This window comes from Etheostoma cragini, chromosome 6 (assembly GCF_013103735.1).
Source record: "Etheostoma cragini isolate CJK2018 chromosome 6, CSU_Ecrag_1.0, whole genome shotgun sequence".
Classification (NCBI taxonomy): domain Eukaryota; kingdom Metazoa; phylum Chordata; class Actinopteri; order Perciformes; family Percidae; genus Etheostoma; species Etheostoma cragini.
This window is the reverse complement of record NC_048412.1, coordinates 18,570,991-18,596,771: the sequence shown is the minus strand read 5'-3', so window position 1 is coordinate 18,596,771 and position 25,781 is coordinate 18,570,991. Positions and strand designations below refer to the sequence as shown.

General features: G+C 43.8%; 3 protein-coding genes across 5 annotated transcripts; all 3 read left to right on the top strand.

The window, feature by feature from the left end:
- Positions 1-8,263: 8,263 nt before the first annotated feature.
- On the top strand, positions 8,264-14,301 carry il11a (interleukin 11a). Its single transcript, XM_034874357.1, has 5 exons — positions 8,264-8,442; positions 9,239-9,396; positions 12,163-12,258; positions 12,405-12,566; positions 12,724-14,301. Exons 1-5 carry the CDS (start codon positions 8,436-8,438, stop codon positions 12,901-12,903), a joined length of 603 nt encoding a protein of 200 aa, XP_034730248.1. The 5' UTR covers positions 8,264-8,435; the 3' UTR covers positions 12,904-14,301.
- Positions 14,302-15,004: 703 nt separating this feature from the next.
- Positions 15,005-22,872, top strand: znf628 (zinc finger protein 628). Its single transcript, XM_034874107.1, has 9 exons — positions 15,005-15,152; positions 15,589-16,168; positions 16,500-16,572; positions 16,676-17,602; positions 18,338-18,508; positions 18,655-18,988; positions 19,616-19,770; positions 20,165-20,407; positions 20,531-22,872. The coding sequence occupies exons 2-9, from the start codon at positions 15,783-15,785 to the stop codon at positions 22,550-22,552; spliced, it is 4,311 nt and encodes a 1,436-aa protein (XP_034729998.1). The 5' UTR covers positions 15,005-15,152; positions 15,589-15,782; the 3' UTR covers positions 22,553-22,872.
- A 180-nt stretch (positions 22,873-23,052) lies between these two features.
- Positions 23,053-25,152, top strand: nat14 (N-acetyltransferase 14 (GCN5-related, putative)). 3 transcript variants are annotated; one of them, XM_034874320.1, is made up of 4 exons: positions 23,053-23,212; positions 23,686-23,843; positions 24,115-24,258; positions 24,354-25,152. In XM_034874320.1, exons 2-4 carry the CDS (start codon positions 23,763-23,765, stop codon positions 24,801-24,803), a joined length of 675 nt encoding a protein of 224 aa, XP_034730211.1. In that variant the 5' UTR covers positions 23,053-23,212; positions 23,686-23,762; the 3' UTR covers positions 24,804-25,152. The 3 variants fall into 3 exon arrangements, with proteins under 3 accessions (XP_034730211.1, XP_034730208.1, XP_034730210.1); XM_034874317.1 differs by having other exon boundaries at positions 23,055-23,212; positions 23,953-24,258; XM_034874319.1 differs by having other exon boundaries at positions 23,070-23,090; positions 23,953-24,258.
- The last annotated feature ends 629 nt before the right edge of the window (positions 25,153-25,781 follow it).

The window sequence follows — 25,781 nt, the reverse complement described above, 5'->3', positions numbered from 1 at the left end:
CAGACATGTTTCTGGCCTCCCCTGTGACTGTGAGGTATGTGCTTACTCACAGATGAAGGAGCCTAAACTCTGATGTAATCCACGGGAAACAGGGAAGCAAGAAGGGGGGGGGGGACTACTCTGGTGGTAGGTAATCCTATTCCTCCCGGTGCAATTTAGCAGCTCAAAACAATTACCAACTGGCTGCTCCCAAATCAGCACCAGCAGCCAGACAAAAGGGACGTAGACTTTGCTTGTTAGTAGTGCTCCGATGTAAAGTCAGATTTAGAAGGTCACTGCCGAGGGAAAGCTAAGCTGGATCAGGGTTTGGCAATGTTGTGTTTCCCACTGAGCTTGAAAGCCTCTGCAGACGGTACAGTGTGGGAGACAGTAGAAAAGCTCGGCCAGTGAATCATAAAAAGGTGCTGTCAGTCAAACCCAAAGATTCACCAGCCAGAAATCTGCATGTAAGGCGTGTGTGTGTCCTCCTCTTCCCACCCACTGACACCCAGTCAGGGGCAGATTAAAGGGGTTCGCCTTTCCTGTGACATGCCTCTATCTAGATCCCTCTTCCTGTGCCACAGTTATCCCACGCTGTCGCCCAACCTTTAGACTGGTGATAGTCTGTTTTAAGTCTTGCTATCTTTGTTCAGTCACTCTCTTCCATAGCATCACTTTGTTTTTTCTTACCTATCTCTCTCCAACCCTCCCAACCCATCCCATAACTTTTGTTTGTCTCTTCATGTGTCAACATCCCATCCTCGTCATCACTCTCAGCTTCCCAGGAGAGCCTCTGTCACTTTATTTATTGTCTTAGTGTCAAACCTAGACCAAGGTCTGTCCAGGCATCCTATTCCATCGCCTCCCGTCCTACTCTTTGTCGTCATCCCTTTCATTTTTATTTTTTTAGTTTTATCCCTAGATTGTCCCTTCTCCTGTTGTTTCTGGGTTTTAAGTCCAGTCCGACTGGAATTTCCTTCTTATCGTTCACTGAGCCATTCCTTGCATTCCTGGCATTCTTCCTGGCGCTACCGGGGGTCCAGCCAGATGCGAGGGCGTCTGTAATACAAGGCAGACGCTGAGGCCAACTGACACCATTCATACACCCATCGGTGACCTTCTGAATGGACAGAGTGATTGATGAGCAGAAAGAGGATGAGGAGTCAGGGAGAAAATGGAAGGGGAGACATAAGAAGACAGGGGCGGCATTGGCGTAATGGCAATGTGTGTGAACTCTGTGCCAAAAATAGAATGTTCTGGATGGTTTTCATTTCTAAGTCCTTGACTCACTGATTGTGATAAAAGAAGACATGTAAGGCTTTTAAAAATCTCCCGACCAAACCGTTTGTGGCTAATTGGGAACAGCAGGGGGTCAAAGTGCACATAAACATTGGGAACAAGAAGAGAGAAATTAGAATAACTTTCATGTCATTCCTCTTAGTCACAGCCCTCCAAGGGAAAAGGTGGTTCTCTAACTGCACACCAAACAAAGCTTTTGTGAGTTACCACAATGAACAAAGGTCAAGAAAATAAAACCGGAGAGACGCCGTGGTTGTGACAGGTCTTGCAGATGTAAGTAAAAGATGGCAGTCAGACTTGTCAGCTGGAGATAATAATAATGGTGGTTACAAAGAATGCACGCAAACACATTACTTCCATATCTTAGTGTCACTATTCCTGAGATAAGATAGCATTTCCAAGGAGGATGAGGGATTGATAGTCCACAGTCTCTATAAACATTTACAGTAAATGTTTTCTATCTACAATAATGTGCAAAAAAAAGCCAAATTGCAATGCAACAACTGCAGAAACTTCAGTATAAAAAAGAAGACAGTGTATCTTCTGTGCCGTATATGCACCGCTTTTAGTCAAAGTCACTTCAAACCAAAGTTGACATTTCAGTGAACTTGAGGTTCGCCTCCCCTCTCTGTGCGGTCAAAGCACAGCCTACTGAATGTGGAGAGTAGGCTTTTTGATTTCCAAACATTTTCAAATGCACTCTCGGAACTGTTGTACTCAGCTCCCTGATCCTGATGTCCATACGCTGTTTCAAAACATAAACAGGGACAACGCACGGATATGAAATTTCCTTTCCTGTGTTTGCTCTTAGTTATGATGAAATTTATACACTCTGCATGGCTGACGCACAGGAAGTGGTCAGTGGAACAACGTAGAATCAATACAGCTGCCCATGTGCACTGTTATAAGTTGTGTTATCTGCTATCATTGTTGCAGGAGGTTGATTTACGATTGTTAGCGTGTAATGAGCGTTAATTTAATGAATGGCAAGTGATGAAGGGGCCTGATGTGCGTCAGCATTCAAAGAAACAGATAGGACATGTCAGGTTAAAAGGGGGCAAGGGGTTATAAATTGTTTTAAATGCTGGGATGAACTATCTAACAGACGTAAGCATGTGTGTATCTGCACATCTGTTTGTGTGTCTGTGTGTGTCAATCTGTCTGTAAAAGGGTATCCCCCCCCCACCAATGTGACTGAGGTCACATCCCGTTGACAAAGTCACTAAGTAGGCATACTGCGACGTCACACAAGTGCTCTTCCTTTTGTCTTCCCGCTCCCCTCACTCTTTCCCCGTCTTCTCTCCTGGCCCCACTGCCCCTTTACGCACACAGACACACACACACTCACACACACACACACACACACACACACACACACACAAACACACACATATACAGATACACACACCCCTCCCTGTTTCCCCTGCATTTGTCAGCTGCTCTCTGCTTCCGTAGAATAACACGACAACAGGCACAGTGTGTGGCTGACGCAGATGCATGGCGCGCCGGCAAGTAGTGGTCAGCTCTGATACAGTATACATCACTCACACACACACACACACACACACACACACACACGCACAGACTGACAAAAGGACAGGGAATGCACAAATACTGTCTCCGGGATAACTATTCTGCACGCTGAGGAATGCACCAAAAATACGGCTTTGACTTGGCTCTCTTTTACTTTTTTCTCGTCTTATTTTTTTTTAAGTATGTAGCCTATAAGGTCCTTGGTGCAGATATATATTGCAGCCAAGAGATCCAAATAATTCACTGCTTGATTAAATATGCTTTGATTGTTTAAAGCTTGTACTGTTTATGTTTCATTAATCCTCCTGAGCACCAGACTGCACCAGAGAAAACAAGAGAGGGACGTGAAGTGGAAGCGAGTGAGTGTGTGAAAGAGAAAGTAAGAAGGGAGCTGGTAGGGAAGCATTTTGAAAGGAGGACGAGATGGAGAGAGAGAGGGATGCAGACAGACAGGACATGCAATGACAGCAGAGGAAAGAATGTTTAGGGCGACTGAGAATGGCGGTGAGAGGAGCGGGAGCTCTGAGACAGACCTGGGCTCTCCAGTGTATTAACACCAGTCTGAGATGGAGGGAGCAAGCAGGGTAGATGGAAAGAGTGTTTGCACAGTAAAAAGTTCCTTTTGCGTGGGTTGCTTGCTTCCCGCTGTCCTCCCCCTCCACTCTCTCCTTCCTCTTCTCCTTGTCACACTCTGTCTGTGACCTATTGCTTCAACTAGTTCATTCAGAGATTTCCTCCCTGGCAGACGCAAAACTAAGTGAGAGGGGAACGTGAGCAGGTGAGCAACGCAGAGCCAGAGAGGGAGAGGATTTTTACTTACTCTCACACACATATGCACGCAGGAACGCACCCCAACACACACACACACACACACACACACACACATACACGCACCCACACACACACTCACACACACAAACACATACACACTGTGTTTTGTCACATACCGTAGAGTTGGTTTCCAAACAAAATTTGGCTCGTAAATATGTTTAATAAGAGAGCTGATTTAAACATTTTACACCCAACGTTTCTGCCGGGAGAGACGTTTGCCTCATGTTCTCACTTTCATCCCTGCATCCTGCCCTTTGCTCTGCTCTGTGAGCTGAGCCAGCGGAGGAAACCTGCAATAATGATGCTGGTTAATGTCCCTCTTTAATGGTCTAATAAAAAGGCAAAGCAATAGGTTCACAACAGCCATATTTGCCACCAGTGGGGCACTCACATGGAAAAGGAATAGAGCAATTGACATGCATAATTTGTGAATAATATCCAGTTTAGTTTTATCAACTAAAGACTTGCCAAAGGAGGGGAGCTTGAGGGGGGCTTGAGAGGAGGGTCTCTTGTCATATATCACATATATAGGACATCAGCACTTCAACACTGACCACTGACAGTGAGAAAGAGAGAGTCAGAGACGTCATTTTATTGCCCAATGATTCCAGCCCCCTCCTGTGTGTCGCCCCCCCCCCCCCCCCCCCCCCCAACTATTAACACAGTCACTTTCTCTCTGACGTAGGTTGAAGGAAGGGGGCAAAAGAAGGAGGGATGGGGGAGATGATGATGGTGGGTAGCAAGTTAGGGTAAAGTTACCGTGACAATTGTTCTGATAGGATACCCAGTTGGAGTCACGCATTTGGCAGCAAGCTGGAGAGAATGAATGGGGGACAAAATAACAGAGAAGAGAGGAGGAGAAGAAGGTCATGAGGAAACTGTAAGGTGTTCTGTTTTAGGAGAGTAAGTATGAACAGTAAAAGGTCGGACCTTTGGTTTTCCTTGAACATTATCTCTGTGTGTGTTTACTCAGACCCTGCTGGAATTCCCTGGAGGAAATGAGGGTGCAAAATAAAAATGATAAATTTATTACTTCTCTTTCTCCTATAATCCCTTTTACCATCGGAGCAGCGATTGCGTCACGGTCAACATGTTCACTGTTTACATATGACACTGAGCTAAGCAGAACATGAGAGTTAACCCTAAAATCCACAAGATTATATTATCACCCACCTGGACATGGAAATTAACCGACGGCAACAACCACTTATGGGAAAACCCACATTATCAGACTTCAACCATTATCACACTTAAGTACACAGTAAAGAAAAACCCCCAACAAACTAAGTCAATTCCTACTCAAGCTCTTCTTTATCAGATGAATAAACTATGACGATTACAATAACACTCATTCTGAATTTGTTTAAATCAAACGTTTTAAAGTGACTCCGGGAAATGAATCGAGCAACTGTGTGGATTAACAACCCGGCAAAAGGTGAGCAAAAAGTGAGAGGCATTCAAATGATTTGAAGGCTGCGTAATAATGTTTGAATACATGCCATGGCGCACAGGAAACCTAGTGTAAAGCATGACCGAATTGAGTGAAGCTTATGTGAGTAAAGTTTGTCTGGCAGCGAGGCCTGGCCGGCCCTGTCACAGGTTCCCCTTTCTCTCTGATGTCTTTGAGGTCGTAGTCTGAGTGTCTCACTCTGTTTCTCCTCCTATGGTGGTTTACACAGATTGGTGATGTAATGGGTAGCATATGAAGGCCACACACAAACACACAGGCGCACACACAAACACTGATGCTCATGCACGTTATACAGACACCGCACTTATACCACCACATGCCCATAATTACACACATATACTGTACGCACACCCATTCACACAAACCCTGGATTCCCCCTTTTCCAACAAGCATGCACCAGCTCACTCTCTCACACACAAAAACAAAAGTCTAAACAAAGATACATAACCGTTTTAATTTTGCGCACTGACATCTATGCACGTGCACCCACACGCTCCCACAGAAACACACTTAAAGGGCACCCACCCGGTTGTCATAGTGTGTGAGTGATCAGCGCTGGCGGATGGCTTAACAGAAGACTGTGCTTCAGAACCACCCAGGAGACCCCCATCAGGAGAGGCAGCGAATGAGAGAGAGTGACTAACTTCACTTTTTCTTTTCTTCTCTCCCCAGCTGTGTCTTCAAACGGCCCTTTGATGTGGGAAATTAAAAAGAGCGAGTGTGTCAATATCTCCCTACGTCCAACCTCAATCATCTATTTCCTCTTCTTCTACTGCTCTCCTCCTTCTCCTGCTTTTCTTCTCTACTGTTGACCCGTGAAAACAGAGTATGACCCCTTTTCACCACAACAATTCTGCCACCCACTTGCTGCCACCAGGCCCTCATCATTCAAGGGTGTTTGTTTGTCTGTGTAGGCCCACCACTGGACTGGCAACTCTGTGTGTATATGGGTATGAGTGTGCGACTGTGCGCATACAAGGCCCACCACTAATTATTTTCAAACCACACCATGAGTGTATGTCTGTGAATGAGGGTCTCCTAATCTCACACCCAGACTCAAAAACGCTCTCTTTCTTCCCCCTGGTCTCTCTATCGCTCTTCCTTTGTTTGTTTGTGTCTGTAGTCCGCCTTCCCTCCAAGTATGGCGCTTTTTAAACGCTCAAAAGAAAACATGAAAACATCAAGATAAGCAATACGTGTGATGATTCTCCAGTCAGGCTCCATTATGCTACTGCAGAAGAAGGGGTGCAACGAGATAATTTAATAAATGACCACCAGTCAACTTTGGGGGGGGGGATTCGAAAATATGATGTCGATATAACATTGTTAGTTTTTTCATGTATTTTTTTGAGGGGTGTTACATGTTCCTCATAGCTCAACACAGAACTGATGTTTCCATCTGCCATCACTATTTGTCTTTCACCGCATTTTCACCGATTCCACTCAGTTTTTCACAGGTGTATGGAAACGCACCCACTGACTCCCTTGTGATGTACAGTATATGAACACAGTATGATGCATCAACTGTCCCCCTGTGATGTCTGGAAACTCACTTTTGCCCTTTGCAACAGTAGGCCACGCTTTACTGCACCTGACTGAGTGTTTCCAGGCTGCCCCACTCTGTGTGTTTGTGTGTGTTTGTGTGTGTGTGTGTGCGTGTTTGAGAGAAATCATGTTGATGTGTGTACAGTAAATGGTCATGTTTCTGCATGTATCAGTGTGTTTCTGAGCTAGAAATTGTCTTTTTGGTGTGTTTTGGTTAATTAGAGCAGCATGTTTTTCTATGACACAGCGTGTGCCGTGTGGGTGCATCTATGTGCATGTGTTGTGTATGTGTATGTGGGTGTGTGTGTGTGTGTGTGTGTGTGTGTGTGTGTGTGTGTGTGTTCACCAAGCACCTCCCATACCTCAAGCGTGTGTGTCTGTGTAAATGTCCTGTGGTGTGTGTGTACATATATTTTTTTATATATATATATATATATATATAGATATATATATGCTTTATAACATATATGTTTATATATATATATATATATGTATGTGTGTGTGTTGGTGTTTGTGCATGCGTGTGTTTGTGTGTGTGTGTGTGTGTGTGACCGCTCACTGTTTCTATGCAACACTTTCAGAGGCCCCTTCTGGTCTGGACAACACCTCGCTCCTGCTCCTATCCGTCTCTCACTCCTCACTCTTTCCTTCACCCTGGAGAGGGAGAGAAGGAGTGAAAAAAAAGAGGAGGTGGGTGGGGGGGCAGTGGAAATAACAGGCTGCTGTCTCAGGAGGGGCACTGAAAAAAAGAGCAAGGGGTGAGAAAAGGAGGGAGAGAAATATGGGAGAGAAAAGGTGTTTGCTGTGCATATTAGCTATGATACAGGGAATGTGGCATGTGTAGCCATAAATTAAATAACGCAAGTAAGAACGCACCTTTAATGACATTTCGTCCCCTGAATACAACACAAGAAAAAAGAGAGGCCAGGTAAAACTATTGCCTCCAAAGGATAGATGGTTACATATAAGATATGCTGATACACGCGAAAACAATGGGCTTTTTAAAACGTCTGCAGGGATAGATAGAGAGAGGGGGGAAGAGATTTGGAGATGGAAAGATAAAAAGAGGTAGATGGGACAGATTGGTGCAGGTAGCGGGATGCGACAGAGGAAGTGCTGGAGATAGGGACAGGACAGGACGGGAGAAAGTGATAGAGGAAAGAAAATAAAACAGAAAAAAACAACGGAACATTTTTTTAAGTTTCGCAAAGAGAGACAGGCAGCAGGGAGGGGAGGAGGAAAGAGAGAGAGAGAGAGAGGAGGGAGAGAGAGAGAGAGAGAGCGTGTGTCTGTGTGTGTTTTTATGAATGAAGTGAGTCACTGCCGATGTGTCATAGGCCCGACGTCTTTATAAAGGAAGTTTTAAACAAGCCTAAACACTTCACTGCGCGCAAAAATTGGACTTACCACACTCGCATCCCTCTCTCTGCATTTCTGTTGCCTCTCTATCTCTCTCTCTCCAAACTATCTAAGTGTCTCTCTGCCTTCAGCACTCCATAAAGACTACAAGGGTTCATCTCAAACTTGACCAAAGACAGAGAGTTTGATTACTTTTACCTTCCTTTTCTCTCTGTCTGAGTGCTTCAGTCATCACTCCGCTCTCCCATTCATCCTCTCTCGTCCTGACAACTTTCCTCGTCACTCTGACTGAAGAGTGCGAAGAAGAAACCGGCGCACGTGACAATTTCCGGAGTTCAATTTATTTATTTATTTTCTATTTATTTATTTATCTGCCATTTGTTTGCTGGTTAACCTATCCCTTGGAGCCGAACCAAATATGAAATGTAAGTGTTTGTAAGAGTGTGTTTTAATTCCTAATTTGCTTTTAAAATTAAACTTTAAAAGAGATGATAATTACCATTTCTTTTAAAGTTGTATTTTATTTTTAAACTATGGGTCTATAACGTTTAATGTGACTGTAAACACCTATTCCATCCTTCATATACAGGCTAAATTAAATGATTTATTCATGGATTACATTCTAAATAGTTGACTTACTTGTGATTTACCTATAACTGTTTTCTTTGGTGATCCTCACACTGCATAAGTTACACCATATGGCAGGGAGCTCAGATGCTCCTGCAGTGTTATTTTGGCTGTGATTCTTGTGGTTCACCTGTAATTATCAAACATTCATCATTTCAACGCCACTGTGGTTCCCTTTTAATACTTAGTCTACCTTGTATTTGAACTTGAAAGGAAAAGAATGAATGAGCTTACTGTTAGAGAGTTGACTTGGCTGGGTCTATATAATTTATACTACCAACTCAGGTACCTATCCAGTTGCACGTGTGACAATCAGCAGCATTCATTGCAGTTGCTTATGGTAAAGGAGTGATGCTCATATTCAGTGTCAAAGCCCGGGCCTTTTCTAATTTAATGATTTGCATTCAGCCTGTGAAAACATGACTCTGACACTGAAACTCTTGAGGATTCCTCTGCCAAGTCTGGAGCTATTGTTTATATTATGGTGCAATATCTTCCCCCTGGAGCTGACAGCCGTGGCCTGAGGTCATTATCATTATGGCGAGATGACAGCGCCTCTCCACTAATTGCTTCCGTTTTGTTCTACCCCTACAGTGCTGCTGGACTCCTCCTCGTCGCTCCTCTTCTCGCTGCTACTGGCTCAGCTGCCCGTGTTCATGTCTGCCTCTCCAGTACCACAGCGGAGGCCCACTGACATGGACAAACTGTCCAATCAGACCAAAAATCTAATGAAGCTCACCCAAGAACTGCTGGTAAGGGAAGATGTCATCATGGAGATTGTCAATCTCAGTTATTGATTGGAGGAAAGGCTAATGAGGCCCTGACTATCCTGTGCTTACTGATTTGTTAGTGTGAGGGTAGAAGAGGATGAACAGCCTGTATTGGTTGATCTTTCTCTAGTTGGATTTTGGTGTTAGTGGTACCTTTCAGTTTTAGGTATCAGCACTTCAAGCAGCACTAACTTTGCACCATGCACTGTACAACAGTTTTGCTCAGGACTTCAGTTTAACTTAAGCTGCTTTTAGACTGGCTGAAGTCGATCTGCATGCTTAAGCAGCAAAAAGCTTTAGGGGAGATTTGACTGAGTGATCTCACTTTTAATCCACACTGGACCGGAGAGGTCTGACTCAGCAACCTCCTGGTCTGCCTGGTCACTTGACTGGTGGCTCTGGAGGGAAAATCGGTGGTTAGGCTTGTGCCTTTCTGCAATCCAGTGTAATGAAATTAATATCAAGTTTAATGGAATTAATGAGAATAAACACACATTTACAGTGATGGATACACAATATACACAATGTGGTCAGGGAATAGAGAAATCAAACATTAGGTTCCAGGAACATGTTCTCCCATCCAGACTAATTTAGTACTACATATCAACACTTTACCTGCATCCAACTAAAGCTGAACTGCTAAGCACACCATCTATGACATGACAGCAAGTATATAACTTGCCTGTTTATGTAGAAACATGTTTATGTTCTGCGGCTAGACTGTGGAAGTGAGGATGAAGTTTGAAGAGTTTTTTTTTCTCCTATGAAATGTGCACTGTACTGACAACAATGGCTCAAAACTGTATTTTGTTGACAGTCAAGTGGGTAGGAAAATCAGATTTAAGAGACTCTGCCAAGATTTCGCTCCAGCTGGTGATTGTATATCAACACCGTGTTTTAACAGGTGAAAAGAAAGAGGCATCATATCTGTGGATCTTTAGTTACACATGACTGATCTAGATTCTATTTTTGCATTATGCAAATCTTTTTTGTTCATGGAATAAAATCAAAAATAGCCACATACTCTCTCTAGTCTTGGCTGGTAGATAGTGTTCAGAAAGTGTGGGTGTGTGTTCTGTATGTGTGTGTGGGTTTGTTGTTTTAAAACAATGTCACAGACCGTTGTGTGGCTGAAGTCTGTAACCTGGGGTCCAGATGTGAATAAACCAGAATTATCAAAGGGTGATGGGGACAGTATTAGACAGTGTTCAGTAACATGGAAGATTTATTTTAAATCTTTTCCTTATTGTGTGGAATTCCACTTAAGAGAGGACAAAGTTAGGAAAGATAAATAGAACGGGAATCCATGGAAAGTCCCTGCAAAAAAGCAATGAAACAGATTCTTTAAAGAGAGAAATGTGTGTGTGTACACACATAGGTCTATATGAGTTTTCCGACGTAACTGTGTGCGCATGTGTGTGTATGAGTGAGTCTGTGTTTGCATGCATACAGTGCAAATGTGTATATGTGTGCATGCATTTGTGTGTATGCATTTTTGTGGTGCTGTGTGTGTTTGCATTGATGCTTCTGTAAATAGCCATGGTTGTGTAGGTGCGGTGTTTAGTGTTTTGCTTTCGGTCGCCACAGCAAAGTGACTTGATAAAAATCTAAAAGATTTATCACATTCCAGTATTTGCATTCAGGAAGAAAAAGGTTGGATGCTTAGTTCTGTTGGGTGAGGTCATGATCTGTGATGGAGAGAGCGAGAAAAGGAGGATAAGAGGGAGAATTATAGGCTGAGAAAGATGGAGCAAAAACCACAAGAGATGAAGAGATCAGAGAGCCAACTAGATGACAAGCCAGTGGTGTATGTGTGTGCATGCATGCACATGTGCACGAGCTGTTGCATGTGCTTGTGCACCTGGTATGAGACAGAGAGAGGGGGAGGGGGGAGGGAAGCGAGGGATGGAAGGGGACAAAAGCCACGGAGACAAAACATTGGACCACAAACATAAGTGAGCTCTTATGAAAGGCTGATAGAGAGACATGCGAGACAATGCGGCACATTCATCACTAAAAACATCAACACAAACAACTGGAGGCAAACAGTAGGCCAAGAAAAACACTGCACAACAGGTTAAGGAAGCATTAAGCACACACTACCTGTTTACACAAAACATTTCTCAGCACTTATCATCCTAATGTTGTTATGTTCCTCTACTGATTGGAAATGACGCATGCCACATCAGTCATCTCCGTTTATTCACATTCATTACTGAATCTGGAGCACGTGTTTAATACCAATTGTACCACCGATGAGCACATCTGCCTTGCAAGGTACCTGTCAGGTTGTTTATCCCCCTCTGGTGGCCCCGGTGAACATTACACTTGCTGTCTAGACGGAGTTTAAAACACCACTCTAGCTGGGCAGTGGTACTGCGTCATTCTCTCTTTTTATAGCTGTGACCCTGGAGTTTCCCTTCAGCCCTGTGTTGTCTGTCCCACTCGGAGATTTCTTAGTCACTGGATATGTTGTTATCCTCACTCCCTGTAGAAAACATCCTGTGGGTTCAGGTCATTTAGTCTTATTGTTGACATTTGGGGAGGCTGAATATGGGTGAACTCACACTGACCCTATCAACCACACTCCCCTCAGTGAAAGCTACTGTCTCTAAGCACAGAAAACAGTCACCCAATCGAGGTGCTAGACTAACACTTTCCTCATGTTGCCGTGACTTGTCTCGGGATGAGTACAATTGCGCTGATGCAAATTACTAACGGGCTGCTCTCTCTTGTTTTCTCTTTCAGAGGGAGCATGCATTTGACTCAGACGTGGAGCCCCACAGGTTTAGGTCTCTGCCAGAAATGAGCAACAGATCAGCCAATGACCTCAACAATCTTGAGGTAATGCTCTGATAATGTTTTCATGTGTGCGTGTGTGTGCATGCGTGCATGCTCGTAAATGGAGAGGGGCTTGTCTGTTTCTGTCCACACAGTGAGATCTTGCCACACCCATGCAAAGTTACTAAGTATGTCTGTGTTGTTTCCAGCTGAAGCCCACACTCTCTCAGCTACATGCTGACCTGAAGCTCTATGAGCACCACTTTGAGTGGCTGAACAAGGTTTCAAAGAAGCACCACCACCCTGCGCTGCCCAAGCTGGTGGAGATGATCAGAGAAATGAAATCTCTCATCAATCTGCTGCACCGTCAGGTAAAGAGCGTTCCCCTTTTGATACTCAGTTATCTTCAGTTGTCAATGAAAGTGTAGACAGGAAGTCTGACATTTTCGAATATATTGCTAACACTCAATAACTTAATACATCAATTATGTTTCTAATCTGTTTGTCTGCCTGACTTCTCTCCTACAGATGTTGAGAGTTGAAGCACCAAGGCTGACTCAGGCGACCCCCTCCCTTCCCCCTCACCTCCCCTATCAGTTTGATGTCTTGCAGTCCAGCCATGAGCTTCTTCAACACTTTAAGCTCTTCTGTGATTGGGCATACAGAGCATTCATCAGCCTCAAGCCCAAAGTCTCTGCAGTACAATGACGATCAAAACCCATTCATTCTTTTCCTCTCAACTACATGGCTGCAGAGCCGGTGAGGACACACGGAGTCCCACCTCAGCCAAAGGGGAATTAGGACCATGTCAGTGTGCACTGTAGTTGACAGCATCCCTTATAAGGCCCATACGTCAACTAGTGATGTGTGTTGAAGAATGTGTTTCCATCAGAACCAATGCAGCCAGTTAAAACCGCTAAGATTCCTGCTAAAGCAAACTGCCAGTTTAACTATGATGATCGTGTCATGATTCCCCAAACTGTCTCCTAAAGGCCTTGTTCATGACCATGTTATTTATGTATTTATTTATTTATTGACTGTCAGTAATTTATTTAATTTTATTTATTTGAAGTTGTAATGTGTCACTCTACTCTTTATTTCTGTATTAACGTGAATTTATTTGCCCACATCTCTGTAATCTTTCTTTTTGTCTTGTGTCTCACTGATCCTCGAAAAAAAAAAAAAAAACAGTAGCACTTCCCGACTTTTGTTCAAACTGACTTAATCTACTTTGCATTTGTGTATTTCTTTAGCCAATTATTCTTCCAACAGATGTAGCACATTATAGGGACAGCCAAGGTTTTCACTATCTCACGCACAGTGCCCTTAGAGTAAACATTTAAAAGATGTTAATGTTATCTTCTAACCATGTTAAACATGCCACGTCCTAACATATCAATTAAAATGAATTGTACACATCTGAAAATGTCAAAACGGTAGCCAAAGAGAAGTGAATACTTTCTTTTGTGCCGGAGGCAGAGTTTATTGTTGTTGCCTGTTCCGTTCTGCATGAGGAGGCATATAAGATAATGTTGTGGTAAAGTTGTATGAATGTGCCCTGTTGCTGAGCACTGATGGACCTGATTAGATTCTTTGCACAAACGTCTTAGGAATAGCCTCTTGGATGAGTGAGATGGCTGATTTTAAACCTGTGCTTTGGAGTAGAAAAGTTTGTTTTGGTTAGTCAAACACCCAAAGCCTTAAAATACTATGTATTGTGACACTTTGTTCTGTAAAGGTGTACATAAGTGTACAAGAATGTAAATTGTTGTACACAGTGCTTTTGTGTATTATGATGTTACAATATAATTTAGAGTACTTTACCATTAATTTTATCACTATATTTTCATTCATTCCTAATTTAGTATTTGTTACAGTATTGACTATTTATTTAAGTAATTTGTTGGAACTATTTATTTTGTGCTGCGGTGGAGCGAGTCTCCAATCTTTTTGTACTTTTATACAGTTTTTATTCTTATTTACTTATTATTATACCATCATGTTTAAATTATTGTTGTAACATCAAGATGCCTTTTCCACACAATGATTGGCCTCAATGTGAAATATGTGCCTTGGTGAAATAAATACTAGAGAATGTGCACAATGGATTTTAGTATTTGTTTAATACCCGTAGTCCACCCGCAATGTACACTGGGACAGATGAGAGGTACGTCCATAGACTGTGTACGAAGAGGTTAGGGCACACACACACACACACACACACACACACAGTCGTGTCTGGCTATCTTTGTGGGGACCAGTCATTGACATAATGCATTCCCTAGCCCCTTACCCTAACCTTAACCATCAAACCTAAATGCCTAACCCTAACCCTAACCCTATCCCTAACCTAACTCTAACCCTACTCCTAAAACCAAGTCTTAGTCCTCAAAAAGCCCTTTAACGGTAAGGGGACCAGCATTTTGTCCCCACAAAGCTGTCAGGTCCCCATAAGTATACTGTTTTCACAGTTTTTGGTCCCCACAAATGTAGCAATACCTGGTACACACACACACACACTTACACACACACACACACACACACACACACACACACACACACACACACACACAGAACTACGTTACCCAGAAGTCTGTGCACAAGAGTCAGAAAATAAACGATACATATTGATTGTGAAAACGCTTCATAAATTATTTTTAATATATTTTAAGTGTAGACACATGACTGATAAGTGCTTCAAGTCAAATTTGGAAGTCAGAACTATTTAAGCGAGGTATAAAAACGTCAATCTCTCTGTTGAAGCTCGTAGCCAATGGCAGAAGTGCATCTACTGTAGCAAACAGCCAATCGCAGTCACTGTTCTTAGAAGGCGGCATCGGGTGGAGAACTGCTGTTAGTTTGCGCTGTGTTTATTGTTAAGGTTGTGTGGATTAGCACTGCGGTACCCAGTTCCTTTTTAAAATATCAACAATATAGTTTACGAGTTAAGATGCTGGGTGAGTACTGCTTCCGCCTGAATTCATGCACATCCTTATCGAGCAGTTAACCGACGCTATTCCGTATTGACAGGGCGAGATTAGCTTTAAACGAAGGCCAGTAACGTTAGCTGTTTTTGTTGATACTGTGAAAACTGGTATTTTCTGTGCGTGTTGTCTGTCGGCTTGCACAGCTGATTGGTTATATTTTCATACGCTTTTAAAGTAGATTCATGTGCAGCCTCTGTGTGTATTGCTAATAAGCAGCCATAGATATGGTAAGCACCGCACTGCGGGGACTGACAGAAACGGACTGACTGCCAGAGGAAAGACAGCAGGGAGGGGGCGGCGGGACTCGCTTCATACAGGAGGGCGGGCGTCAGGTGGTGAAATTTAAAGGGGACATTCTCACCAGGAGTTACCAACTTATAATACTGTATTTATTTCCATTTCTCAGACCTGTCCTGAGCTTTTCTACTTGGGATGACAGCTGCTTTTACCAGTGGCTGACAGGGAATGAATTTATGAAAGGCCCATAAGAAAACATGAATGAATGAAGGAAAGGTAACAGAAAAACCATGATACTGCACCAAAACTGATCCACGCTTACTGCCAAGGAACCCCCTCATCTGCTGCCAGCTTGCTCTGGTAATGGCTAACTCAGTGGCCTTAGTGGTCCAAGCAGAACTCTTACCGCCCCAGTCCACCGCCTCGCTCTCTCATTTCCCATCCCTACTTGGTCCGGGAGAGGATGGTGAGGACGATGGAGACAGAGGAGAGCTGGTGGAGGGAGACAAGGGAGTAGTACAGGGTGGGGAAGAGGTGGTTCTGGACATGGTGACGTCTTCTGTGTCGGGCCCATCCCAGCAGGCTGAGCAGTCTGAACATCCCTTCCAGTGTATGGACTGTGGGAAGAGTTTCAGGTGGTCGTCCAGGCTTACCCATCACCAGCGGAGCCACAACAATGAGAGACCGTACCGCTGCAACCTCTGCCCCAAGGCCTTCAAGGGCTCCTCTGCTCTGCTCTACCACCAACGGTACCCATAATTACATTCTCTTTACCACCCTTAAAAATGCAACACGGTATAGAGTCCTGAAGCTGTTAAGATTACTTTATGCATTGAAGTGAGTGGAAAGAGAGGCAGAAATTTCCAAATTCAGGTACCATGAAACCCAAAGTACTGTGTTCCTTAATCCAAACCTTTCATAAAAACAGCTATACTTGGCACTGGTGTGTGTAACATATCACAAGAGAAAGTGTTGCAATGTATTTCTATATTGATTGATGTGTCACACCTGTGATGGCAAACTGCACTGTATATATAAGTAATTGTGCTATCTTCCTGAATAGTTATCTTTTCTTTGCAGGTCTCACTCCGGGGAGAAGCCTTACAAATGTCAGGAGTGTGGAAAAGCCTTCAAACGCTCCTCTCTGCTCCAGGTGAGATGTCAAACAAAGTAATTTTATATACAAGGATTCTTTCAGGGGAAAAAGGTCTTACAAATGAGCAAGAAATTTCATCCGTATCTCTGTCTATCTCCAGGTCCACCAGAGTGTCCACACTGGAGTGCGTACCTTCGTGTGCCCCTATTGCCCTTTGACCTTTAAATGGAGCTCTCATTACCAGTATCACCTGCGCCAGCATACCGGAGAGTGTCCATACCCCTGTGACACTTGCCCCAAGGCCTTCAAGAATTCAAGCAGTCTGCGACGACATAAAAATGTTCACCTTGGTCTCAAGCCTTATACCTGCACAGTGTGCAACAAATCCTTCACTCAGTCTACCAACCTGAGGCAGCACATGAGAATACATACAGGTGAGAGGCCCTACATCTGTGGTGAGTGTGGACGAAGCTTCACACATTCATCAAACCTGGCCCTGCACAAGAACTCGCACCTCAATGCAGTAGGGAGGGAGGCAAAGAGGGGAGACAATGCAAGGAAGGGACATGAGGTGGTGGTGGTTGGGACAGAGGAAGTGACATCGTCCATGTTGACTGACATGGTGGGATTTGTGAGCCAGGATGGAACTGATGGAGTGGGGTTGGGTATGGAAGAAGTGTTCCTGTCAACCACCTCATCCGGGCAGAATCCTAATCTTCTCCCCCAGCTCACCCTCACTTCCTCTAGGGAAGGTGTGTGTGCATCTAGGGCCATCGGGACAGAGGTTCACCTGAGCACAGACACCGGGGCCAGTGTGCTGCTGTACAGCTGTGGCAGCTGCAGCCACACCTTTGGCACACGAACAGATCTAGAGGAGCACCAGTCCATCCACATGGCTCCAGATGGACATGGGGCCGGTGGAGAGGTGGGGTCTGGAGCAGGGATGGAGGTGGCGAATGGGCTTGTGGGAGCTGGACAACTGCTGGCTGATTTTGAGGAGGTGGTGGAGACTACCACAGTGGCTGAAAATGGACATACAACAGAGGTGCTTCTTGGACTGACGGAGGGGGCAGATGGCAGCAATACAGTAAGTGATTGGATTAAACTTTCCTAACAGAAAGTGAAGGGAATTATCTAAATAGGGAATTAGGTAATGGAGTGTTGTATGTAGCCTGGTTCAAGAATCTCAAATTTGTTCATCAATTTAAATACTGTTTATCTGGTGTTGTGCCCATTGACAGCTGCCTTCTTTTGATTAGAAAAACAATTGGGGTAAATTAGTGGCCAGCATGTGGGATTATAAATGGAAACTTCATCTTCCTTTTTTTTAGCGTGCAAGCCACATTCATGAAAAATTCAAACAGAAAAATGGCGACAACCATAGATGAAATTCACTTTGATCTACAGAACAGCAAATTCATTTGATCAATGTGACAAGTGGACCTAATCCTGGATACTGTAGCTTCTGCGTCAACTGAAAATTATGTTAGCGTAACCGATACTTCACTCGATGCTGACTAGTTTTGGAAAAAACAAGACATCAGTTATCATAAACACAATAATAAATAAATAAATAAAGTGAAACAAATTGTCTGATTATTAGACTTAGCTGCAGGAGGTACAGTATATCACTTGTTTGTAACATGTAGCGAATAGAATGACCGTACTCTTGAAAGGAAAGACAACACTAATTGGTCTATATAATCTCATTTTAATTGAGGTAAAAAAAACAACAACAACTCTATTATAGACTAGGTATGTTTTTTTAAAATCTGAAGATATGTTTTATTTATGTCTATAACTTCCTTTGGTTTGTCCTCAGAATGTGGGCACCACCCAGGCCCAGTTTGACCTGCTGCAGAGCTTCACCGAGGTGACTCAGAGCTCTGAGATCGTTCAGCCAGTGGCCAGAACCACATGGGCAGGGCTGTCATGTGGCTACTGCAATAAGACCTTTAAGACCAGTGGAGGCCTCAATAGACATGTATCACTGGTGAGTTATAATGCTCTTCAACTAACCCTGGTATACAAATTGCCACACTGCACTGTATATTGAGCAATGAGATTAATATATTGCATTTGGATTGATCTATCGTAGAGTAATATTTGCCTCCTTTGTTCCCCTTTTTCTTTGTCCAGATGCACTCTCTGTCATCGCAGTCCCGCTCCCAGTTCAGCTGCTCCGCCTGTGACCGCTCCTTTCCCCTTCTCTCCTCCCTGCTCACCCACCAACACTCCCACACACCTGAGCAACGTCTCCTGGCTGAGGCAGAGGCTGAGATAGTGTGCCCTCCTTCCCTTTCACTGTCTCTCCCCCTTCCCTCTTCCCCCAGCCAGGCTGACAAGCAGCAGGAAGGTCAGAGGGAGATCCATGTCAAAATCATTACCGTCAGTGAGGAGCAAGAAGAACAACCGGCCAAACCGACCAAAGCCCCCAAAAAGACGGGAGCCAGCAAGAGCACTCCTGCTGGAGGTAAAGGCATTTTCATAGCAGAGCAGACACAAAACATAGAGACAATGGAGATCCGACTAAAAATAGGAAAGTATGAACCAAGCTATTTGCTCATGTGTTCTGTTAATTCTCTTAGTGTAAAGCTACCCATGCTGTATCCAATATCAAATTTGTTGTTTAATACATTTATAGCAACCAGGGAACTTTCCTTTCTCTCAAAATAACTTAAGACAATCAACATTAGTTCTGTTTTTACTGTATTATTTGTAATTTTGTCATTTTAATATGTATATGTCATATGTTGTTTGCTTCAAAGTCTTCACTTCAAGGGTTCTCCAATGTTTTCTCTGTTAGTTTTTTAAAATGATGTCAGATTAGTAAACAGAACGTGCCTTTGGAACATTGGATGAATAGTTGCTGATAATGGACAATGTGAATATTGCATTATAGATCAGCCACCTATTCAGATCAGCTAGTATTCTATCTATAATGGAGTGGTATGGAAATTTGTAAGTGAGCCCAAACTTTTGACCTGTAGTGTATATTATGAGTCTAGACAGACATAGATGTAAACTGCAACTTGATTGGTTGGTGGTAAAAAGTTTTAATATTCACAATCATTATCCTCTGTTTCACACATTGATACAGAGAGGCCTTACCGCTGTTCAGAGTGCGGAAAAGCCTTCAAAGGTTCTTCAGGACTAAAGTATCACATGAGGGATCACACTGGGGAAAGGCCCTACCGATGCACAGAGTGTGGAAAGAGCTTCAAGAGGTCATCTCTGCTTTCAATTCATCAGAGGGTAAGACTTCTGTTGCAAGAAATGCAAACACAAGTTAAGTTTTCCAATTAGAGATCCATCATTTGAGAGCTAAATTTGATCGTTGATCACCGTATATTTTCAGTGTGTTTTAGTTGTAACAGTTGTAACTGCTTGCAGCAGTCACACATGGTGATGTCTCCTGGTTGCTTTCTCTTAGGTTGCATTTAGGTTTTATTGGAAAAGTTAATAAAATGACAACTATGGCTTTCATTGAATTATTTTAAATTTTAGGTACTACGCTGGGAAACTGGATTTACATATGTAATAGCCACCAAAAACTGTTCAGCAGATAGGATTTAAGTGGTAGATCATATAACAAAAAACAACTTAAAACACCAGAAAGTATAACTGTTATTACTTTCACTTAACCCAGGTGCACACGGGTGTTCGGGCATTCCAGTGCCCTCACTGTCCTCTCACTTTCAAATGGAGCTCTCACTACCAGTACCACTTGCGGCAGCACACAGGCGAGAGGCCATATGTGTGTAAGGAGTGTGGCAAGTCCTTCAAGAACACCAGCTGCCTGCGTAGACACAGTCAGATGCACTCTGGACTGCGACCTCATACCTGCTCCATCTGCTCAAAGTCTTTCTCCCAAACGTCAAACCTCAAACAGGTCAGTGCCACCTGGACAGATTCAGCTATGAACTCATGTAGATTATTGGAATAGATCTGTTTAACCTCATCTTGTATTTATTCATTTGTCTTCCCTCTTCTTTTGTTATTTCTCTGTGAGCAGCACGAACGCACCCATTCTGGTGAGAGGCCCTTTCAGTGCACACACTGCAATAAAAGCTTTACACACTCCTCCAACCTCCAGCTCCACCTTCGGACACACTCCTCAAGCAAGGACTTCAAATGCCCGTACTGCTCAAAGGAGTTTGTCATGCACTCCTATTTGCAGAGGCACATCCGCACCCATGGCAGTGGAATTGCCCTGCCCTGCCCTGGTGGCGGAAGTAGAGATGGAGTGGCTGTGAAAGCCAGTGTTGGAGGAGTAACAACCACTACGACTCTGCTCAACCCCATCACTCTGGAAACCTCAGGAAACCATGGCAGCCTGATTGTGTCCCAGCCAGCTCTTAATATCCCCCCCAACACCTCTCAGAACTACTTTATGATTCAGACAGCCAGCGGCCTGCAGCTCATTCCTCTGTCATCCCATCAACCAGCCCCTCCCCCTCCTCCTCCACCGCCACCACCAACTCCATCCCAGCCCCAAAACTTCTTCCTTCTTCAGTGCCCCTCCAACAACGGCAGCCAGTCCAGCTTGATTCTCGTCCCAACGGCAAACAATCCTCATCCGGCTCCGGAGTCTCAGGCTCTCCCTGTGCTTCAGACTATCCAAGCTCTCCAGCCCGTCCTAAACCAAACACGGACTCGGATTTCCCACTTTCCGACCACATCACAGCAACAACAGCAGACTAGGTTCATAATCACCAACAATATCAACGATACAAACACTCCTGCTGCCACGCCAACACACACTTTCTCAGCCAACTCCCTACTGACCAAGCCCATATTAGGGAAAAGCACACGCACTGCTCGGGGCAGACGGGGACGCAAACCAAAAGCTACTCTTCAGAAATCTGCAGCAGCTCCTGTCAGTCAGACTGCAGGTGGAGCTCTGTCTCTGTCAAACTGTAACGTGACCAACGTCTCACAGACTCTTACTGCAGCTACAGAGTCCTTAATATCACCTGCATCCACAGTGTCTCACTGTCCCCTGTCGACATCTTGCACTAATGTCCCAACTCTTTCATCTTCTACCACTGTAGCCCCCACAGTGGACACCTCAGAACCCCCAACAACTGTTCCCATGGTTACATCAGGCACCACAATAGCCACAGCATCAGTTTCTACTCATACCACAGTGGGGCAAGTAAAGACAGGGGATGCCATGGCAGGGAAACAGTTTGTGTTATGTTTTGATAATGAAGAACGGGCAAAGGAGGGGATGAATATGGAGGAAGGTGGGCATTCCTATGTGTTACAGTTTGAAGGGGATGCATCAGGAGAGACAGTGGATGGAGGACTAGGTAGAGAGGGAAAATCACTTGTGTTGCAGTTCAAGACAGATGGGCAAGGTGAAGGAGAAAATGCGGGAGACAAGGGAGAGATGATGTCACTTCTGCATGAATGGGGTGGAGAAAAACAGGGGGAGAGACATACAGGAGAGGAAGGCGGCCAGGGAGAGTCTTATGTCCTCCATTTTCACACTGAGGCACAGGACAGTGGTCCATCCAGTGCTACCTTCAGCCAAGGGCAAGAAACCAGCTTGCATCTTTCCTGCACACCTACCCAAAGTTTAGTGCCACTTGATGGACAGGAGGTTGTGTTTGAACTTGGGAGTGAGACCAAGATAGAGCAGGAAACGGAGGAGGGCATGCAGATGATAGCCCTGATAGAAGGTCAAGGGGGAATGATGGGAGAAGAAGGGGTGGGTTGCAATGCCGAAAGTGGGAGGGTGGACCAGGATGGAGGAACTATGGAAGGCATATTTCAGCTGGGAAATGGAGAGGAAATTGTCATAATTGAGGTCAGCACCAGTAGCTTAAGAGAAGGACGAATGGAGGGAGGAGGGGATGGAGAGATCTCACAAAGTAGTGAGGTGAAATATGAGAGTGTAACAGCTGAGGCAAATGAAAAGTCTGGAAAGGAACACTGCTCTGCAGCCAATGCAGAGGTACCGACATCATCTGAGGACACAATAAGTAATGGACCTATACTTAACTCTAAAGAGATGCAGTTCTCTAACTGAAAGTGTGAGTGTGAGTGTGACTGTGCGTGCATGTGCGCGCATGCTTTAGTTTGCATTCTCCTGGAGCCGAGGGAGAACCTGCAGGTAGATGAGTACTGGGTTGTTATCCCATGGTGCCACACACTAGAAATGTTATACATTCAAATAGGCTGTACATGGACCTTGGAATATTCCTGATTATATTAGTTTAAATGATACTGTCATTTGCAGTTTGTTTAAGTAATTATGAATTATTGTGAATAAATGTTGTACATGGTGCACTTTCTTCACAATGTTAATAGTAAATTGTTCATTATTAATAAATCTGTCAATATCTTTTATCGTTTGCCTTTTTTTGTTGCTTTCTTGTAGTTTGAGTTTGACCTTTTTAAAACAAATTAAACATTCAAATGTCATTCATTCATTGGACCGCTGTTTACGTTGTTACGTGGCGTTTGAAATTCACGTAGCGTTTGCGCAGTGCGGATCATGCTTACGGAAATGACGTCGATGGATACATTGAAAACGTACAACGGGACAGAACCGTACCATAAAACCAGCAGGTTTGTGATCAGAATCCGTCCTTTCCGTAAGAAATGTCTCTGGTCGTTTCTGATTTAATCTTAAACATGCAGAGTGTTTACTTATCTTCAGTTTAATGTGAGCAGCGTGGCGGAGAAGGTAAGCAAAACCGGGGTTTAGAGCAGAAGCAGGGGGTCTAAATGTGTCGTAATGACCATATAAGGATTTGAACAAGGTCTTTTCGTCTGTACCTTTTGATGATCACCGATACAGTGCAGATTAAAGCTAGAGTGGCGTGCGTTAGATTGAATTAGAGAATGGTGACGACACATGCATGCCATAAATCCTCCATTATCCCCCGTCTGTCTGTCTGTCTGTCTATGTTGTTCAGAGCCAGCGTGGGTGTGATGCCACATTTCTACTAATTTACTGTCGACGAAGTCTAGTGCATTGCATAACATGAATATTATTATATATTATTATAATATACTACAGCATGGGTGTCATTGTATAGATAACAGAACAATGTCTACAAGAGTATCGGTTATCTGCATGATTTAGTATCAAACATCGTTGCATTTCAGTGACACTTTTTAACAACCAAAATATAAATGACTGCCCCGTTTTTGTAGGGTCCCTGTGCACACTGTGTGGATGTGTGTAGAAACGGTGGTGCAGCAATCCTGCTGTTGGAGCATAAAGCCTAAACATGGTGAGGCTGGAGCTGGATCAGGTGGTGATGAGGAGGATGAAGGAGGATGATATAGAGATGGTCAAAGCCCTTATCAAGGTTTGTGCAATATCATTAGACTGAGTTTTTTAGGCCGGCTACATTCATCATGATTGGAATTTGCTCCTGTCCTTGTGAGGCTGATTTCTTTTGACTTGCATGTCACCAGGAGGGCTGCGAGGGCACAGAAAACCGTCTCATCCTTCACATCCTCACACGTCCACTCTGCCTCTTCATCCTGGCTGTTTTCTCCTCAATCCTGCGCTGTTTTGTTCATTCCTTTATCCTGGCCCTTGCTATTCCTGTCTTCCTGCTAATTATCTTTCTCAAGATCACCATGCCGAGGTCCACAGGGGTTCTGGGCAGCAGCCGCCCCTACTGGGACTATGTGGGTAGCAGCTACAGAGGGACAGAGGATGAGACACTGCAGAATCCTTACTGTAGGAGCAGTGGGAAAACATCAGTGACTAAAAAGGTTAGTCTACTCATTTGCCTTACATTTGTTTTGGGGGGTAGTTTTCACTTATTGAGGAAATGTTGCAGCCAAATAATCTTTTTTCTTTTACTCAGCCAAGGCGCAGAATCCCACCCAAAGACAAGGACAAAGATTTGTCAACAGAGAATGTCACCCCAGATAGGGAGCAGGAAGCAGGACAGGTGTGGGTGGCAGATTGCGACGGTGATATCCTTGGGTGCATCTTCAGGGAAAGCGTGAAGCGAGCGAAAATCAGGAGGATCTGCAGGTTGGTGACGGGCTGCTGGTACCGCAGGGAGGGTCTGGGCCGGCTGCTTGTCCAGAGTCTGGAACAGAGAGAGAGCGAGAGTGGCGCACACAGAGTGTACGCACACATCCCTTACCCCTCCAAGCTGGGGGAGGCCTTCTTCAGGAAGCTGGGCTATCGGCAATTTGAGGAGGGGACTGATGTGGAAGAAAATGACGAGGAGGAGAGGAAGCTGGAGACTCCAGAGAGAGGCTTTCTGGGATACCCCCTCACCAAAGTGTTTTACAAAAACCTGTGATTGAGCAGTGATGGACTCTTGGAGGAGAAAAAGTGGCATTGGAATGGCTGAAGGTAAAGAAGCCATAAAATCAGTGCAAACTATGGATCTCTGCTAAAGGTGGCATTGATTAGTTTGAGTTCATAATTTAGTCAGTATTTGTGTTATTTATTTATTTAAATAATGTATGTGTTACTGTTCTGTTTAAGTATTTGTACCTTTTTCATCATATAAAGTACCATCTCTCAATTCTCATAAAACAAATAGATGTTTCATATTTAAGTATTCAAATATGACATCATAAACCTGAGGTCATGCTGTTCTATCATTATTTCTAATTAAATAAAATAGTTATGTAAAATATGTGTTTGTGTGGTTCTTTTCTTAAAAGATGTCCTCCCGGGAAATGATGTGTATGATTGCACACATGTTTGTGTGTGAAACCATGCAGATGTGTTGGAGGAGGTACAGTTACTGTATAGGAAGTGTGTGTGGTTTATATGAATCTGCAGAATGTATCTGCTTTCATCGTTCTCCACGCTCCTTCGCTGCCGTTGCTCAGCCCGACGTACAGTATGTGGGTACATGAGTCTGCAAATACGGTGCTCCCTCCTTCTGTCTTCAGTTTTTTTTCTTCTTTCGTTTTGGTTTTCTTTGTTGCACTCTTTAATGCTGACAGGAAATAAATCAATGACAGTTTCACAGACATTATTCATTATTATTATTTATTAATGTAAATTGTAAAGTTAAAATAAAAAGCATGTTCTGGTTGCAAGCTGTCAAATGTAAGGATTTGTGTGCTTTTTCAAATTTAAAGCACAAAAACAGTTTTAAGGCTTCACTTTGGACTGTAGTAATCTCGGTATATTACATTAAACATGAATTACAAATATAGATTGATTAATAATAACAGTAACTGTTCGTTGCAGCCCTAAAATATTGCATTTATTACAAAGATTTAATCAAAATCTGAAAAGAATTTGCTTGGATTTTAGTTTC